The sequence below is a fragment of the Malaya genurostris genome, chromosome 1 (genome assembly GCF_030247185.1).
Source record: "Malaya genurostris strain Urasoe2022 chromosome 1, Malgen_1.1, whole genome shotgun sequence".
Classification (NCBI taxonomy): domain Eukaryota; kingdom Metazoa; phylum Arthropoda; class Insecta; order Diptera; family Culicidae; genus Malaya; species Malaya genurostris.
Genome location: NC_080570.1, coordinates 3,066,149 through 3,084,126, shown reverse-complemented (window position 1 = coordinate 3,084,126; position 17,978 = coordinate 3,066,149). Strand labels below are relative to the sequence as shown.

Genomic DNA, 17,978 nt, shown 5'->3' with positions numbered 1-17,978 from the left:
GACATTTCGAAATATGTGTTTGTTTTTGCCGAAGATCGGCAAGATTACTGTCATTTACTCTTTACCTTTTCGCTTGGCACTACGCAGCGTAATATTTTGCAGAAATTTACCGGTGATCATTGGATGATATTATGGAAGTAGTCAAAAAGAAACATGTGAGAAACTAATATCCATTCAGTTAGTACAACAACCAAACATTTTTGTTGATTATTTATAGAACCGAATTCATTTCTGCACTTTCAATAGCTGAAATATTGTTAGTTGCTTTTGCCGAACATTTCATAAAGGTTATGCTGAACAGACAGGAAAATTTCTAGCTGACAACTTCGGTAGAAACTGTCATTTGTAGAATATGTGAATACCGAGACTCTCAGCGATTTATCTTTTGCCAAGAAGATTACCGAGTATTTCGTATTTCAAGGTAAAGTATAACTTATACAGTCAAAAAATGTTATCAGCGCATACATTTTTAGAATTGTTATAGTTGTTGTTAAAAAGTTTGAAAGAGCTTCCAAAAAAAGTTTTGTAAAAGATGAACAATAATATTTTGCTAAGAATAAATTCATTTGAATTTCAATGAATGGAACTCCCGCTGAAGGCCTTTTATTCAAAACCAGTCATTTAAAAAAAAGAACACATCACTGAGAGGCAATGAATTCGAAAAGCGCAAACACTATTCCTATATTTAAGCTTTTCTCGTTTGTAGAGTATTAATGTAAAACAGTTAGTAAAGATACATGTCATTCCACTAGATTCGACTCGACCCAATCGACATACTTGGCAACATTGGTGTACACTCCAGGCCATCCTTGCTGGCCACATGGCGTCGGACCGAACGACACCAGCCCGGTTAGGTACCAGTAGGCAGTCTTCGCATCATTGGTCGTTACGGCCATCAAAGGTCCTCCGGAATCACCCTGACAGGAGTCCTTACCGGCCAGCCCTCCAGCACACAGTTGTCCATCGCGCAAAACGACCTGTTCTTGCTTGTAAACCTCATTACATCTGGCAAGTTCAACGCCGTCGACACCGACTTTCTGCTTCACATTACTGAACCGTGCCGTGGCCGTACGTCCCCATCCGGCAACCTGCAGGTGCTGACCGACGATGTCTTTGTTCTTCAGCTCGACCGATCGCGGTAAGCAGATCGGTTTAATGAACTCCGAATAGGCAATCCGCTGTGCCAGCCGAAGCATGGCAATATCGTTGTACTGTTCCAGTGATTGAGGATTGTAGTCCGGATGGGGAAGTTTGCGTTCGATTATCACGTCCACTGGATCCGGTGAACAGTCGGAATCCACACCGAGCCCGTCGCAGTCCTGTGCGGTCGAGGTGTCCCATTCACCAAGGCGAACCTCAACTCTAGAATGAATGAAAAATAACGCTGTTTTAGAATATTCTTTTTTTTTACTGTTTTACTGTCCTTTCGAAAAAAAATCATGCGAAATTTGATCGGTCACTATACTGTACATGTACGGCGTTCTGTTAGCGGCCCTTACACGATCATTAAAAGTGTCATTACTAAGTAATGACACATCTGCTCAAACGCTCGTCATTACTGCATTACTGTATATCATTACTTTTTAGCATTACACGTTCATTATTAATGATGAGTATTTGTAACTACTCCAGCAATAGCAATAGCAATATTTTTATTTTCGTTTAGCTGAAAATAAATTTGATTTGCCATTGAAACGTTAAGGTTAAAGAAATATTAACAATTTAAATCTACACTTTGTCATTTTTCGCGTATAGTTCTAAAGATATTCAGCACTTCCACACAAAATTTAAGAAGAAGAAATAATGTTGGTAATGATGGAAAATCCGGAATTCCATCATTACTCGTGTCATTACTGAACTCGTAAACCTTACACGATCATTAAAAGTGCAATTACTTTTTAGTAATGACACTTTTAATGATCGTGTAAGGGCCGCTTTTGAATAAGTTGCCTTCTGAAATGTGAATGAATTTCGTATACATACTTAAATTTTATTGCTGAATCTCGGCGAAAAAATTGCCAAGATTTGCACAGCCGATTGCTCGGTAAAATGCACAATGATCTGAGAATGTCGGCAATCCTAAATTTGGTAACTGTCAATTATTGTCGAACTTTTCAGTAACAAGTTTACAATTTTAGATCGGCAAAAATGATCGGGATTTAATAATGAATTGTTAAGTCATCCACTGATGACGCAGAAAAGGTTTCGATTCATTATTGTAAGAAATAATTATCACAAAAGCTTAGGTTGAAGAAAATGGAATGTTTTATAATTGCTAACTTTAAACACATTTGTTTCTAGTGCTCCACAACGCTTCTAACTTGAAATGAATAAATATTTTAAAGTATCTCTGGAAAATAGAGAGTTTTCAATTTCACTTATCATTCAAATTACGATGGAGTGCTATGCAAAATCGACTTCTGATATGACAAGTGTCTCACCGAATTTCAATGAAAGCTCGGCAAACAGATTTTCTAATTTCGATATATTCGTCGTTTACTGACTAGTTTAAAAATACATTATGCCAAACCTTGGAATCTCGGAAAAGAGCATGTTGATCACTGAACAATCAGTAAAATTTCGTTTCGCCGATCTAATTCGGCATTTTCTTGTGCCGAGCTCGAGAATCGGATTTAGGTGTGTACACACTTAAACCCAATTCTCAAGCTCGGTAAAGTAAAATTCCGAGACAGATCGACAACCCACAATTTTACTGATTGTTTAGGCTGTGAACCATTTCGCGGTTAATTTTAACGTTTGGTTAAAATCTGACACTCGAGTGGTTAATTTGATGTTGTCAAAAATAACCCTGCTCGAGAGCATGGTTATTTTTGACAGATCGATAGTTATTTTCCAACACTGAAAAAAATCTCGCAATGAAAATTCTAATACTAATTCTTTAGTTGAAATTATTTCCAGTGGAAAATAAACCCAAATAACTTTCCGTCCGTCAAATTTTGAAATGGGCCACAGTTTTAGTCAAATTTAACTACTCGACACCAAATAACCACTCAAGTGTCAGATTTTAACCAAAAGTTAAAATAAACCGTGAAATGGTTCACAGCCTTAGTAATCAATATTGTGTTTTCCGAGATTGGTTTAGTAGATTTACTGATATTTAGGCAAAGTACATCTTTTTTGCCGAAATTTGGCAAAATCTTTTGCTGAACTCATCGGAGATTATCCCGAGATCAGCATATACGTTTGCCGAAATTTCGTAATATGTGTTAGCTTTTGCCGAAATTCGGCTAGATCTGTCATTTACGTTTTACATTTTCGTTTGACATTATGCAGTTATTTTCTGACAAAATATCTCGGAGAAAATTTTCGGTGTCCATTAGAAAAAAATGGAATTAGTCTAAAAGAAAGACGAGAGAATCTACGATCTATTCAGTAAGTATAGTAAAAACAAATTATTGTTGATAATACATAAGTTTCTTTCTTTTTTTCAGATCCAGCTTTCTCTGTCGGAAATGTCGGAACACTCACTCACTGTCAATGTCAATGTACGTATGTCATAGATCCACGCAGAGAAATGGAGCTTGTTTAAAATAACAAATCGGTTAGTAGATTTTTAAATCTGATTCATGTTAATTTCAATCTAGAATATGATTGTTTTAAACCATTTTCTCCCTTCAACATCAACAAAGATCTCTGTTCAATGTGAATAAATATTTCGGTCTTGCCAAACGAAAAAAATAATTGTTCCAGCTGATTTTATTCTTGAAATAATTCATCAATGTATTGCGTATCAACAAAAGCAGAGTTGATTTTATTCGCAATATCTATGTTGATTCAAGTCTGCTTTATCTTTATGTGAAGAACAAAATTTATTCATTTTATCTGTTGTCTTATTTGTGTAATGATACAACAAAGTTTATTGTTCAAAAGAACCGTATCAGTCCTATTTCTCATAAACCAGAGTCGTTTTTTTTAATCGTGAATGAACAGAAAAGTTTTTTACGCGTTTCAAAAGTAAAATTTTATCTGCTTATATATTTTTCATCGGGCTTTTCATCAATCCAAGCGTAAGTATTGATAGTTAATAATATTAGAAACTGCAATAATACGTATTCTTAACAACATATATTTGATGCAGGTTATCTCTATCTTCACCGGAAGGGCACCGGGAAAGGGTATAAAAAGTAATATTGGATTGATTGTGGTATGTAGATAAATATTATAAAAGTATAGAATATAAATGTAATTGGAATTCCTTACAAATATATAAATTGAAGAAAAATGTACCAAAAACAAGCCTTCAAATTATTTCGGAAGAAATCATTTTACTCGTAAAAACAAAACAAAATGAATATTTTTTACAAACAAAAGCTTAAGTTGAAATACTAATCATTTCAAGTTGATATCTTATCATTTATTTCAACTGCCAAGTTTATAAATTCAAAACACTATAAATATTACCTTTATCCAAAATTAGTTCATTTTAAACTGATTTTGCAAGTTGAATTTACTATGAAATTGTTTGTCAACAAATTGACAGGAACGCACAAGTAAAATATTTGTTGGTATTAACAAAATATTTATAGAAACAAACTAATCCACTGAGCAAAATCAAATACCTAGTTTTGTTGTTTCAGGCAACAATATTTGCTATATTAAACAAATTTTTCTTTTGTCACTATTTCAACAAAATAAATCGTTACGTGAAACCCAGATTTAGTTACATTTACAATATTTTTCTCTGCGTGTCTATGTATTCATATATGCAGTGCAGCCAGTTTAGCAAAGTGGCTTGAACGATTGAGTTTCAAACAATCTTTTTCAACAATAATTTATTCTCAAATGATTGTTAAGCCTGACGATGTCCAGCCAGCGACTGGCACCATTAAAGAAGGTGACAAGCGATTATAAATACACTCTCCTACTCGATGCTTGATTGGAGAAATAGGTATAAAGCGAGAGGACTAGTGTTTGATGGACAGAAAAGATGTTTGGATGTAAGGTATCGGTCGGGTGACGGCCAGGATGTAGACCATGTTCGATGTACGTTGCTACTATGTCTGTTTCACGTTTTAGAGTGACTAAAACAAGATCAGAGTGGCGAAATGGTAGCGCGTATGCACGGAATGCATAAGAACGCAGGTTCGAGTCCTTTCTCTGAGGGTATCTTTTTCCAAAAATTCATCTTTTCTGTTAGTTTTTCTTTCACTTGGCTTCTTCAATATATATTTCCGCTCAGTCATTGCAAAAACTGAGTTTTGAACAGTTTTTCACTAACGTTTGATGGAAAATTGCTTACATTTTATGAATGTACACCCTTATTCTGAATAACGACGTATTGATTTGTCGATCGAATGTGGTTCGATCGAATCCCAGTTACCTTTGATTTTGCTAGCGTTAGTGGGAATACAAATGAAATACGATCGAAAAATCAATACGTCGTTATTCAGAATAAGGGTGGTAGATTTCAACTCCCTAATAAAAAAGTTAGCAACACTGCTTCAATGCGTTTGTACTAGATTGCGCTACACAAAATAAACAAAACTAAATATTTTCTGTTACAAAAGGAGTTTTCCGGAAAAATAAATAGTTTTACAACATTCCATATCCATTGCTGTTCGCGTGTTAAATTAAACGTTCCTATTTTTCGGATTTACTTAGAGAAGGTTCGTAAATCTTTATATCGCAATAATTTCTGCAAGAGGAAATCCATATAGGAATGTGTTTGTTGCTAATCAAATTTGTTAGTGGATGTAAGCTGAAACTGAAATATTTTTTCTCGAGCAGTTTTGAAGAAAGCGGAAGAGTTTTAGACTAAGATTTTCGTTTTTCTTGAATTGCAAATTCAAGCAGAATGATCCGATTGGTTTATTTTTCAACCATATAGAAGATTTATTGATTAAAATCAGGAAAAAAGCGACGGAATCTGTTTTTACGCACACATTGTTGACATTACTCATAGGCTTTTTTTTATTCATCAACATCACCTGATACAATGGTTCCAACGTTTTTCCAATTTTTCAATACCATGTTTATAAAAAAATTATCTTTCGCTTCAAAATAAGCTTCAGTTTCAGCAATGACCTCCTCATTTGAACCAAATCTTTTTCCCTGGAGCATTTTTTTAAGATCAGCAAAGAGCCAGTAGTCACTGGGGGCTAAATCTGGCGAGTGTGTGGGGTGGGGAAGCAGATCAAAGCCCAATTCGTTCAATTTCGCCACTGTTTTCATCGACTTGTGGCAGGGTGCATTGTCTTGATGAAAAAGGATTTTTTTCTCTGCATGTGCGGTCGTTCTTTGCGATTTCCTCCTTCAAACGCACCAGTAAGTCAATATAATAATCACTGTTGATCGATTTATCTTTTTCGAGGTAGTCAATGAAAATCACGCCATGCGTATCCCAAAAAACTGACGCCATGACTTTGCCAGCTGACTGCTGCGTTTTCGGCCGCTTCGGACGGCTTTCGCCAGCTGTGCGCTACTCAGATGACTGCCGCTTCGACTCTGGAGTGTAGTGATGTATCCATGTTTCGTCCATGGTCACATGGTCAGAAATTTTTTTTGTTGCGAGTAAATAGCGATAAACTGCTTTCTGAATCATCGACTCGTTGCTGTTTTTGTTCCATCGAAAGCAATCGCGGCACCCACTTGGAAAAAACCTTTTTCATGCTCAATTTTTCACGAAGGATAGTAAATACACGGAGCTTCACTTTACGATCTTTCATTATAATTTTTGACACTTCACTCACATTTTCCGGTGTAACGGCTTCTACAGGTCTACCCGAGCGTTCCGCGTCATTTGTGTCGGTACGACCACGTTTAAACTCGGCGAACTACCGACAAATCGTTACTTTTGATGAACAAGAGTCCGGATAACATTTTTCAATCCATTGTTTCGCTTGCACGGTGTTTTTACCCATCAAAACACGAAACTCGGTTTTTTCCATTTTTTAAACAAACTACAAAAGGACTTTACTCCAACTTCGATAACTCAGCTGTTTCTGGTCGGATCGACTTAAAATTTTGACCCGTTTCAAGCAAAGGTTAGTACTCTAGAAAGACGTGGTTACTGGTTTACTACGAGCGCCATCTCTGCTTTAGTCTCGGGACTTATTGATCCATGTGTTATTTACCGATAATAATAACTATAGCTACAAACTTTTAATCTGCACTGCATAAATTACCGAAGAAGCAGGAATATTTCGCAATAATCGGAAGAGAAAATAAACATAGTGAATCTTTCATTGTTACATCCGTCGTTTTGAACAACTTGTGGTAGCTATCGAATAACTCAGGATACCACGGGAAAGTCATTATAGGAAGTAAAATGTAATCTTGATCCCCAATTTAATGTTTACAATATAAAAATGTTTTCTTTGTCTACTTTCAATTACTGAAAGCTCAGTAATTATCAAATCTTACTTCGTTGTTTATTCCAAACATTCAGTAATGGTTATACCGAACAGACAGTAAACTGTTTGCTGACAATTTCGGTAATAACTGCCTTTTGTCCAAATTGAAATTGCCGAGACTTCGCTTTTTTTTCCCCAGATGATTACCGAGTACTCGGCTGTGCAAATCTCGGCAATTATTTTACCGAGATCCAGCGAAAAAAATTAAGTGTGTATGTCCTTACGGAGACCTTGCGAATTTTAGCGCAATTTGGTTTAAATTTGTGAAAAACGGCTCAATCAGGTTGTAGACCAATATCTCCCTCGTAAGGAATTCTGACAATCGGCAAAAGCCTTGTTGCATTCCGGCTGCTGTCGAAACTTCCCAGGCGAAACCGCGTCATTCTTACGCCGGACGTTTCTTGCTAATCCAGTCTTTTTTCTTCATTTTTTTGTTCGACTTCATATCAGCTTTTTTTAAAAGAAGGGCGCATCTTACAAAAGTAAACAAATCGAGTTTCTCTCACCTACCATTAAATGCTTCAAATGATTCCATGTTCCATGCCAACAAACAGGGTGACACTTATCTTGCTAGTTAAGAAGGGCGAAATTATTTATTTTCTTTATTTTGAATGGTTTCCGGACCTTTTACTACTGGAAATAGTAAATGAGACGATACAATTACGCAAGGGCGTAACTTCATAATTCACACAGGAAGTATAAAAGTAAACAAATCGAAAAAGGGCGAAACTCTTTTTATGTTGATTCTTTCTGTGGATAAACCAACAACTCATAGACTAATCAAAAATTGATCTGAGAATATACGATAATTTATAAATAGGATTTGAAACCAAAGTCGAAACATTCATCGACATTTTTTTCCCCTATTGCTGTCAATGTTAGATTCGTCCTTCTTGAAAAAACAGCTGATGTTTAAGTCAAAATGTCCCGCTTGTGAAGAATTCTGGCAACCGTCAGAAGGCTGGCTGCATTCCGGCTGCTGTCAAAATTGTCCAGGCGAAATTGCGTCATTATCTCGCCGTACGTGTCTTGTTTATTTCCCTCCTCTTTCTTTTTTCTTGTTTTTTTATTCGACTTCATTTGATATTCGTCAATCCCGCATGTACGTACAAAAAACGAATCTTGAGACGAGGTAAATGAGATTGAAATATGGGTATGTTTGGTAGTGAGAAAGTAATGTTATTGGCAATAACATTTTCCATGATTATTATATATGAAGGGCAATAACTTATTGCCTTTCATATGTATGTTTTATTGAAAAAAAATCAAGACGCTTAAAATGTAGAACCGATTCAAAACGGCGAAATTCTCTGGTGGAAACGGATTCCGGTAAAAATAGCTGGCAGACATAGCCAGCCGTTTGGGGAGAAATCTGCCCGCCGCGTACAAGCGGGGAAATAAATGAGATTGAAATATGAGAATTTTTAAACACGAATAATTTAATTTAATATCATGCTTTGTAATGAGAAAGCAATGTTATTGCCCTTCATGTATACTTCTTATTGAAGAAATAAAGCCAAAGGCGCTAAAAATGTAGAACCGATTCAAAACGTTTCTCCCAGTCTTGTATGGCAAGAATCCGACAGAAATAAAACTGTTAATAACCGCTAGGCAAAATGCTCTGCTGGAAATGGTTGTTGCGGAGATCTGGCAGAATGCAGGCAAACATTTCAGGGAGGACCATTTTGAATCAATAATTCATATGGACATTATGCAACTCATCAACCATTAACTCCAGAACAGCGAATCAGATTTGGGTGAAATTGCGAAGCAATCTGCGGAAAAAGTTGTACAATTTAAAATTAAGTTCCTGAAATTGATGTGGGTTCAATCTAGGAATTACTTTATCACTGTTTTCAAGCATATACTATTTCCTATTTCGATCCACTGGGCCGATCATTTGAGTAAATAACCAAGTATCAGAGTAAGAGCATGGTCTTTTCGTATAGACTAATCAACCAAGAAACTTAAAACTGACAAACGAACATCTACTTACAAATCCCAGGTTGTCGGAATGTCCTTTCCGTTGACACAGTGGGACGCGGTGAGCACGTACCGATCGTTGATCAGAACTCCACCACAATGGAACCCGTGCAGGTTGTTTGCTAAAAAATAATTTACATAAATACACACAGAGGAAAGATATATGAAACACGATTTTCTTGTTGATCTAATCACTAACGGGGTATTTACTTACGTTTGGCATACTTTAGCAGCGCAAGCCAAGGGAATTCATCGATTTTAGTGTTGACCCCACCGATGATACGATCGCTAGTCTGAATTCCACAAACACCGACCGCCGGCAGAAGAGAAGCTCCAATGCGGATCGGTGTCTCCAAAGGATCGGAACAGCAAACCAGTGGGTGATTGTCCTGTACAGACCATCCGCATTGGCTTCGGCTGAGGAAGACGCGATCATCCGGCAGTAAAGGTTTCTTTTTGATCAACGTGTACAAACTACCGCACGATCGCAGCAGTATGCATCGGCCGGGCTTCTGATCCGGTGCGATGCATGTTTGTTCTGAAATGTGTTAACTTCGGTTCATTATATAATTAGATGCCATCGACAGTGCTTTTGGGAAAACCGGTTTGTCTGTGTGCGAACGAAACGGAACAAAAACATGATACGGTTCTGATAACCTTCAAAACTTTGCCTATTCATTTCTATGCCGTCTTGCCCGAATTCTGCCCTAATTAGAATAGATTACAACAAAAAAGGAAACCTACGAGCAGTAACCAGCAACAGACTACAGTTGATCAGCAGCAGTCCCAAAACGCAACTTTTATCAAACCAGTTCATTGTGGTTCCCACGGGAGATCATTGAACAAGCGAAGTAACTTGGAAAACCTCACACAAACAACAACCGTAGCGTACGACCGTAATCGAAACAAAGCTCTATCGGCTCGGGAGGAAGATCGAAAACAGTGAGAACAAAACCACTTGACTCCGTGATCGCGACACGACTAATTGGTATCAACACTACTCTAGCACTGTCGGACTGGTTAACGACGAGAATTGATGATCTTTAGGGCGGATCAAATTTTAACGTGTGTGCGATCACCAGCAGTTGATGTGTTGAAATTGGCAAACCTGTTTTATCAACTATCAATTTTTGTTCTACAGCAGAGTCACCCTAATGAACACCGTTTCTCTCCGTTTCCGTGAAATCATAAAACAAACTGAGGCTGGAATCATTGGAGATTTGCATGTTGTGGTTCGGGAAGAACGTAGAGAGACATGCTCCATCGAACATATGATAATGTACGGCCATACTGCAGGTGAGGGAATCCCAGCGATGGAAAACAAACTCTATAGCCGGTATTTAACGCTGCAGGGTAGAAAAAGCTTGACTCATCGTCGAGCTTTTCTATGGCCGTCCATCGATTGACGAGAACTGCCATAACTCTAGTACGAGATCCTCCTCCTTACGATTTAACAATAAAAGAGGTGTATATCCAGGTACAGGTTCCAGAGTAAATAGACTTTATGCAACTGTAAAGAAGGTAGAAATTGGTGGGCAATATTGCAGTGTTTTCACAAATAAGTAATAGATATCAGTTCTACTTATGGCATTGGAAAAAAAAGAATCGTGGCGTCATCAATTCCTTCAACCAGATTAAAATCAAAATCGTTAAAAACATACAACCAATAGCTTTACGATGACACACATTCAGGGCTAGAATAATAAGCGCCTATAAACCAGATGATAATGTGGTGAGTTCTTCTCAATTAGATTCTCGCTAGCTACGAATATTAACGAAAGAAACAGATTAGGTTTAGCTGGATTGTTTGGATTGTTTCTTATGTTTGTACTTATTATTAAAGAATCAGTGTGTTACAAAAGTAGTGTGAGCTTTGCGTCTGTTTAGCGGTTTAAATTGAACTGCTAGGGGGAGATGGCAGTTCACTTTGAACTGCTTTAAACACGGATGACCCGAAGGCGAAACGTGAAGAAATAGAAATTAAATATGTGCTTTTTGAACAAACAAACCAAGATTAATGTTCGCTACTGAAATTTTGCACAGTAATTAGGTAAGGTTCATTTATAATAAGAATAAGAAGCTGGATTGAACATATGTTAAGTTAAGGGGTGTGTAAGTAATATATCATCGAAATCATCGAAATAGGATTAAAAAAGGCGGGAGGGTAATGTCAGACACATAACTGGATGACGTGAATACGAATAAACCGTTCAGGCTTTTTCCACACCTCCGCATATTTCGTACGTACTAGTTGATTGATTGTGTGAATTTTGCAAACATTCAATGCTTTACTTGCAACACTTCTAACGGTATAAGACGACTGCTCGGTCACCAATGGAAATTGATCTTCAATGTCAATTTCTCTTACTGAGCAGCCTAGATAGCCGTGTAGTGTCGGCAGTGGTTTCCCAACTGGCTAAGAATAACGCTACGGTCCACCTGTCCCGGTGGTATAAGTTCATCAAACAGATATGAGTTATTTCAACCAAGAATTGATCCACTGGTTTCCTGTTCCATGTCGTAAAAGACCACTAAAACGAGAGCTCGCAAGTAATGGTGTATTTCCGTGCCGATGACTGAATGACACATTTGTGGCCTTGCGGAACTCAAAACTCCGTGTCACAGTTAGACTGACTAAATGAAGGCATAGAAAGAAAGTTTGTCTAGTTTTTCGGAATATTTGCCGTATAACCGGTATTCGTCGAAAGTCGCTGTCGGAAGCGGTGGCCTCTTGCATACAAACCTGTAACCGCCTCGTTTGCCCGGTCTACTTGAAGCTAGGTTTCTTTGCCTTAGTTAGGTCCGAAAGAGCGGGAGCGAGGTCGGACAGCACACGAATCAAATCGATGTGGCGAAGCCGCATTAGATATTTTTTCACTAAGTAAACGGAAAATACCACATACATTTGCATGGTAGATACACCTATGCAATTGCTTTGATGCTTAGTGACTAATAGTCAACAAGTTTTCTTGAGAACTCCGACCTGAGGTTCATGAATCAATCTTTATTCCGCAGTACAAGAATCAATCTTTAATCAAGAAGTACAATAGTAGGTCAAAAAACGGGCGTTAACGTATTATCATTCATTTGTGTTTATTTAAAATCAATTCCGATTATAATATTAAGACAACTTCAGGAATCGGCGAATAGACCCTTTCGGCGAAATAACCCTGATCCCGTATTTTTCCTATCTCTCTTGAACACTGACGATTATCGGTTGTTTGTTGGTTCTGCAAAGCAAATAGCTTTTGGTAAGGCTTGTTGAGATGGGTACGTATTTCATTCAAGTATCCAAGTTTCAAACGCAGGATTTCACATTTTGGATAGTGCATTTGGGATTTCATCCGCCGTTGAAAATTTGGATGTAGGAAATTATCAGTCAACAACTATCTCGGACGAGTTGGCTAGAGCTAGTACTACGAATTAAAGATCCAGCTTTATCAACTATTTGGATAAAGCACAGGATTTGTTCTTGGGCTGCATCCAAACATACCAGCTACTGGCGCAATCTAGTCTAACGCATTTTGCCAAGCATCATTGCAGTATTCTGGTCAGAGCTCTGACTGGAAATGGCGAGCTCAACTATCACATGGTTACTATTCAGCATGCTAAGTATTATCCGTGTGATTTGCGTGAATGCGATTACGGTACTTCATATCATCTGATATGCAACTGTCCCTCATTGACGCTACTACCCAAGTAGCAATCCGCAACTAGTTCTAATACGACAAAGTCCAAACTATGTTGCAACAAGAGCACGAATATGTTTTTTATGTTATACTGGTTAAAACATGGTGACAGCAATGTTTCATCATAACATAACTAGTTACGAAATAGTTATTTAGGTTTCCAATCATAACATCTTTGTGTCATATTGAATTAAACATAATTTATAAGCTATCGTTACTTAATCCAAACATATCTTTAATCACAACTATGCTTCTAGCTACTAGTAGAAAATAAGTTTATTTGACTTCAATAGTAACAACCCGTAACTAGTTTTGATACCACTTAACCCAACAAGAGCACGAACATGTTTTATATGTTATACTTGTTTAAACAAGGTGACAGCAGTGTTTCTTTATAACGTAAACATTGAACTAACTATCATTTGTAAGTTATCGTTACTTGATTCTAACATATCTTTAATCACAACTATGCTTTTAGCTGCTAGTTGAAAAAAGGTTTATTTTCTGTTGCGGAACCATTATAAATACGTAAGCGTATATGTAGATCGTTACTGTGAATTGATGTAGTAATAACTTAAATATTATAAGATTATAACATATAATTTCTTCATTGATTCAGATAGTTATCGGTAGGTTTTCCCAACGTTATGATAACGAAAATGCAAACAAAACAATCTTTGTTGACTTGAATATGGCGAACACAATATGGAGTCTCAAGAAGTGTATGAAACATAAATAAAACCAGGATATTACTTTTTTCAAAACTACTTTTTGCCGAAAATTGTGAAAGGCAGAATAGTCATTTTTGGTCTATGCACTGTCATAAACACGATGAAAATAATATAGGAATTGAACATCGATTGTGATAATTCTATAATTCTCATGATATATGAATTTAAAATGATGAGAAATCACTCTACTTGGAATAATTTTGAGCATTCTGAACATAGCATTATTTTGTTGTTTATTTTTTATATCTTTATAAATAGATTTTGATTGAAGGCGCATAAAAAACAGTTGAGTAAAATTTCATTCCGCTCGACAGTTTTAAAATCGTTGTGAAATTTGTACCTTGTATCAAGCTTGTGATTTAAAGTACTCTTCTGCTTTTTATTGATGATAGAAAAGTATTCTGGATTCATTCAATGTTTATAATGTCGCTGGTGACTAAGTTTCAACTAGTTTACTTGAAAACAAGTTATTTTCAAGTTATGAAAAGATAAGTTATTTCAGTATGGCATTACAACGTAACGACAACTTACTTTTAGCCGATTTAAAAACTAGTAGAAACTGCGCTTTTTGAGTCATGCAACTGGTTAGATGTTAGTAACAATCACTCAAATATCTGGTTGCAATCTAGTCACAAACAAGCTAGCGTAACAAAAATTGTTACTTGGGTATGTATCCGGGTTTTTGGTTCTCCATACATGGTTAAATCTGTGTATGGTGAGCTAAAATTGAAGGATTTTCTATCGTTTCTCACTATAGTCAGATGAGTTCATCGTTCTTCCTGGAGTGAATTCATCCATTCTGTTTTGACCTTAAAAGGTTTTAGCAGGTTGCTTTGCCATCCCATATGGGGTGCCGAATTTACTGCTTCTTTTACATATTGCGAATCGTTTTGCTTTCTTCCGACAATGCAGAATGGTGTCGTTTTATTGAATGTGTATTTTGGTACCTGCATATCGTTCAGCATACTTTCGGAGATGAAGAACGATTAGTTTCTTTTCGTTTTGAGCTTTTGTCCCGCCTCAATCACTTCACAATTCTCTACCTTGTTCCTTTTATGGTTCCCTTCCCATCAGGAAAATGATGAGAAGCCATGGCAAGGCACAAATCTCCGAATAACTAGGGTTTACGTGCCACTTGCGCCAATTAGTTTTGATTCCTAATTCCTGCGGAATTCTAACAGTATAAAACAGAACACACGGGATAAAAAAAATCACAGGGTTGTGTAGAGGACAAGACCGACTACGATGACATTAAAATGGAATGTTCAAATACGTTCGTAAATTCGAACTTTCGTGAATTAGAAAAATCCATAATAAATCGTGTGTGGCCTTATAGGATTTCTAAATTCAAGTTAGGAGTTATTATGATATCAACTTCACCTAACTTACTTGCCAGGTCCGTACCCAGGAATTCGTTTCGGGAGGGACCAACATATAAATGAATAACTACAGGTCCTAGGATTTTTTTACGAGGGGGATACGCCCCGCACAGAAAAACTTCAGTGTATTGTTGTTGATTATTCGAGCAAATTTAATTCAAAGAGAGGGCCTTAAAATTTCCAAATAAAGCAGAAATCGCTAAAGCTATATGAATCCTCAAATGACCGATATCCATCTTCCGTGGCTGCAAACTCTGGAAATTATTAGAAATGACGATCTTCTTAGTATCGGTTCAAAGCTCCAAAACAGAGCTCACAAGGATATTTCAGAGATAACTAAGACTATTTAACAAATGTAAGAATGGTTTATAAGGGAACGTGCCAATCAAGCCAATTAGTTATGAACTTAATTATGTTTTCAGTTCAAACGATGATGTACACTATTGAAACGGTGATAACAAACATTCATAAGATTGTTATGGCCACACTGCATGCGATAAATTTATATTTGAAGAAATTCCTATATCCACAATGATCTACCCATCTATCTATAAAAAATATTTTTTATTTGCTTTTTTAGACTGGAGCAATCGCTGTTAGTAGGTAGTGAATCGAAAACAGAAAGCCTCTGAATAAATACTCGTTCATTTTGCAGAATATGTTGATTGATGAGAGTCACTCTAACTGATATGTTTTGATATCAGCATTCATTACTTCAAATGACGACAATTCACTGCACAGATCATTAACGAATAGCATGAGAAGGAGTGGTCCTAAGTGGCTCCCTTGTATCGACTCGTAAAGAACAGAGAGAGTCTTCTTCACTTGATGCACGTAAAGATTATTCTAATTTGGGGGTCATATCATTCTCTTACGTGATGCTGTGCATTGTCTCGAAAAATGATTCGGTTTTCAATCGCTTCAATAATCCACACATATACTTTCTGTCGATAGTGTTTTATGTTTTACTTTTTCCAGATAGCACACGAAAAGTTTACAATGCAAATTCTAGAGAACCAATTTCATGACCTCTCCGTCCCACTTAGTCTCTATAGGTCATTTCGTGCCGACTAAACTCCATTGTCGTATAAACAGTCTGTTCTCTAGTGTATAATAATGGATCCAGGTTTCGTCAACGGATACCAACCGAATATGCATCTGCCTAGCTTAACATGTTTCTGAAGATCGTCCGTGTTTGTCTCTAGTCTTCTATATATGCATATGCAGCGCACAGTGGCAGACAGAGATGTCTATCTCCTCTGTGTGACGAAGAGCAAGCAAAATTTCTCCCCTCGCACTGACACCTTCAACGAGAGCTCTTCTCTTTCACATTTATACACCACTGTTGTGTAAAGTGTGCACGCATCATGAGTGCGTTTGTTTATTTCCTTTTACCTCTTCCACTGAATTGCACCAAAGTGCTAGAGCATTAGCTAATAAATTCTCTGAGGTGGATGCAGATACTTTCACAGAGGTGCACACGCCGGTGAGCACACTGCTGTAAGGTTTTCGTAGATGAAGCGTGGACACGCAAAATCAGCAAAATAAAACAATTTATCGTAAAATTTTCGGTTTTCCTTGCAAATTTTTCACAGCAAGGCCAGATCTACTCTCTACCAATTGAAGTTCACAGAAGTGTACGCTCACCATCACGCGCCAGTGGTCACTTGGGTGTATTTAGACGAGAGCGCGTGTGAGCGATTCATGCGAAGAGAATGTGTTTCACTCGCGTCAGCTGCTTTAACCACAAGCACACACTCAAATGCTGTCTATTCGACACTGAGAAGAAGTGCGCTTTCCTCTTTGTGCGGTGCTTCGTTTTTTGCATCCTCGGTGTGACAAAAATCTGACTCTAGCGTGTATCACTCTGGTGAAATGCCATCTCTGGTGGCAGAACATCTTTCTTATTTGCAGAATATTGCTCGAACTATTGCGTGTGCGCTCAGTACTAATCTGTATGGCATCTTTTAGCTCGTGCGTGGCTGTTACTTGTCAGACTAGTCTCGAAAATACAAATTCGAGAGCTATAAACTATTATTATTGCCAAGCATGTAAATAAAGTATCTATAATTCCTTCAAAAATTCATGAGAAATAGTGTAATACTACAATTTTTCCTTTGAATCTAAACGTGTGGTAATCTATTAAGCATTCCATGAGATGTCGAAGTGAGTTCCACTTCAGAGTTTTTGGTTATTATTTACGGTACTTCACGAAACGGTTCGCTTGGCCAAAATTTTTTGGTATCGTCATCTTCTTTAAATTTTAAAAACTCATCACCATGTAATTCCAGAATCGGAGGTCGGAATCGGATAAAATTCATCAACTTTGTATGGAACCATAAGTTCTACGGTAAAGCAGCAGAAAGCGAAGCTGGTATAGCAAACAAGTCTTGAAGAACACGCAGAAAACGATAGGCAGCCGGCTGCTGATCTTCACGAGGTCAAGAAGGAGTTCGGCCAACTGAAAAAAAAAACAAAAAGGCACTGCACTGGGTAATTGTCAAGATTTGAAAGGGGACGATTCTTCCGGAGGTGCGTGGATGGAGGCAGTCGTTGGTTCAATCTACAACAAGGACGACAAGTTGGCCTACTGTAACTCTCCCGAATTCTTTACCGTCGACTGTCTCGCGCAACCACATCAAAATCAATAGTACGCGAAGCTTTGACTACTTAAAGCCCAAGGATCTATCAGATTCAATTTGACTATAATTTTTGTGGTTTTCCGTAGCCCAGATCATTGTTACGCTAAAATATTCATCGTTCTAATTTCATCGCATCTCAGCTGTGATAATACCAATTCATTGAAATGTGACTTTTCTAGCA

General features: G+C 37.3%; 1 protein-coding gene across 1 annotated transcript; it reads right to left on the bottom strand.

Annotated features, from left to right (window-relative positions):
- Nucleotides 1–656: 656 nt before the first annotated feature.
- LOC131429916 (serine protease easter-like) lies at nt 657–10,363 on the bottom strand. The gene is made up of 4 exons (XM_058594383.1): nt 10,101–10,363; nt 9,571–9,894; nt 9,370–9,478; nt 657–1,362 (listed from the first exon to the last, which is right to left on the bottom strand). Exons 1-4 carry the CDS (start codon nt 10,171–10,173, stop codon nt 741–743), a joined length of 1,128 nt encoding a protein of 375 aa, XP_058450366.1. The 5' UTR covers nt 10,174–10,363; the 3' UTR covers nt 657–740.
- Between the last annotated feature and the right edge of the window lie 7,615 nt (nt 10,364–17,978).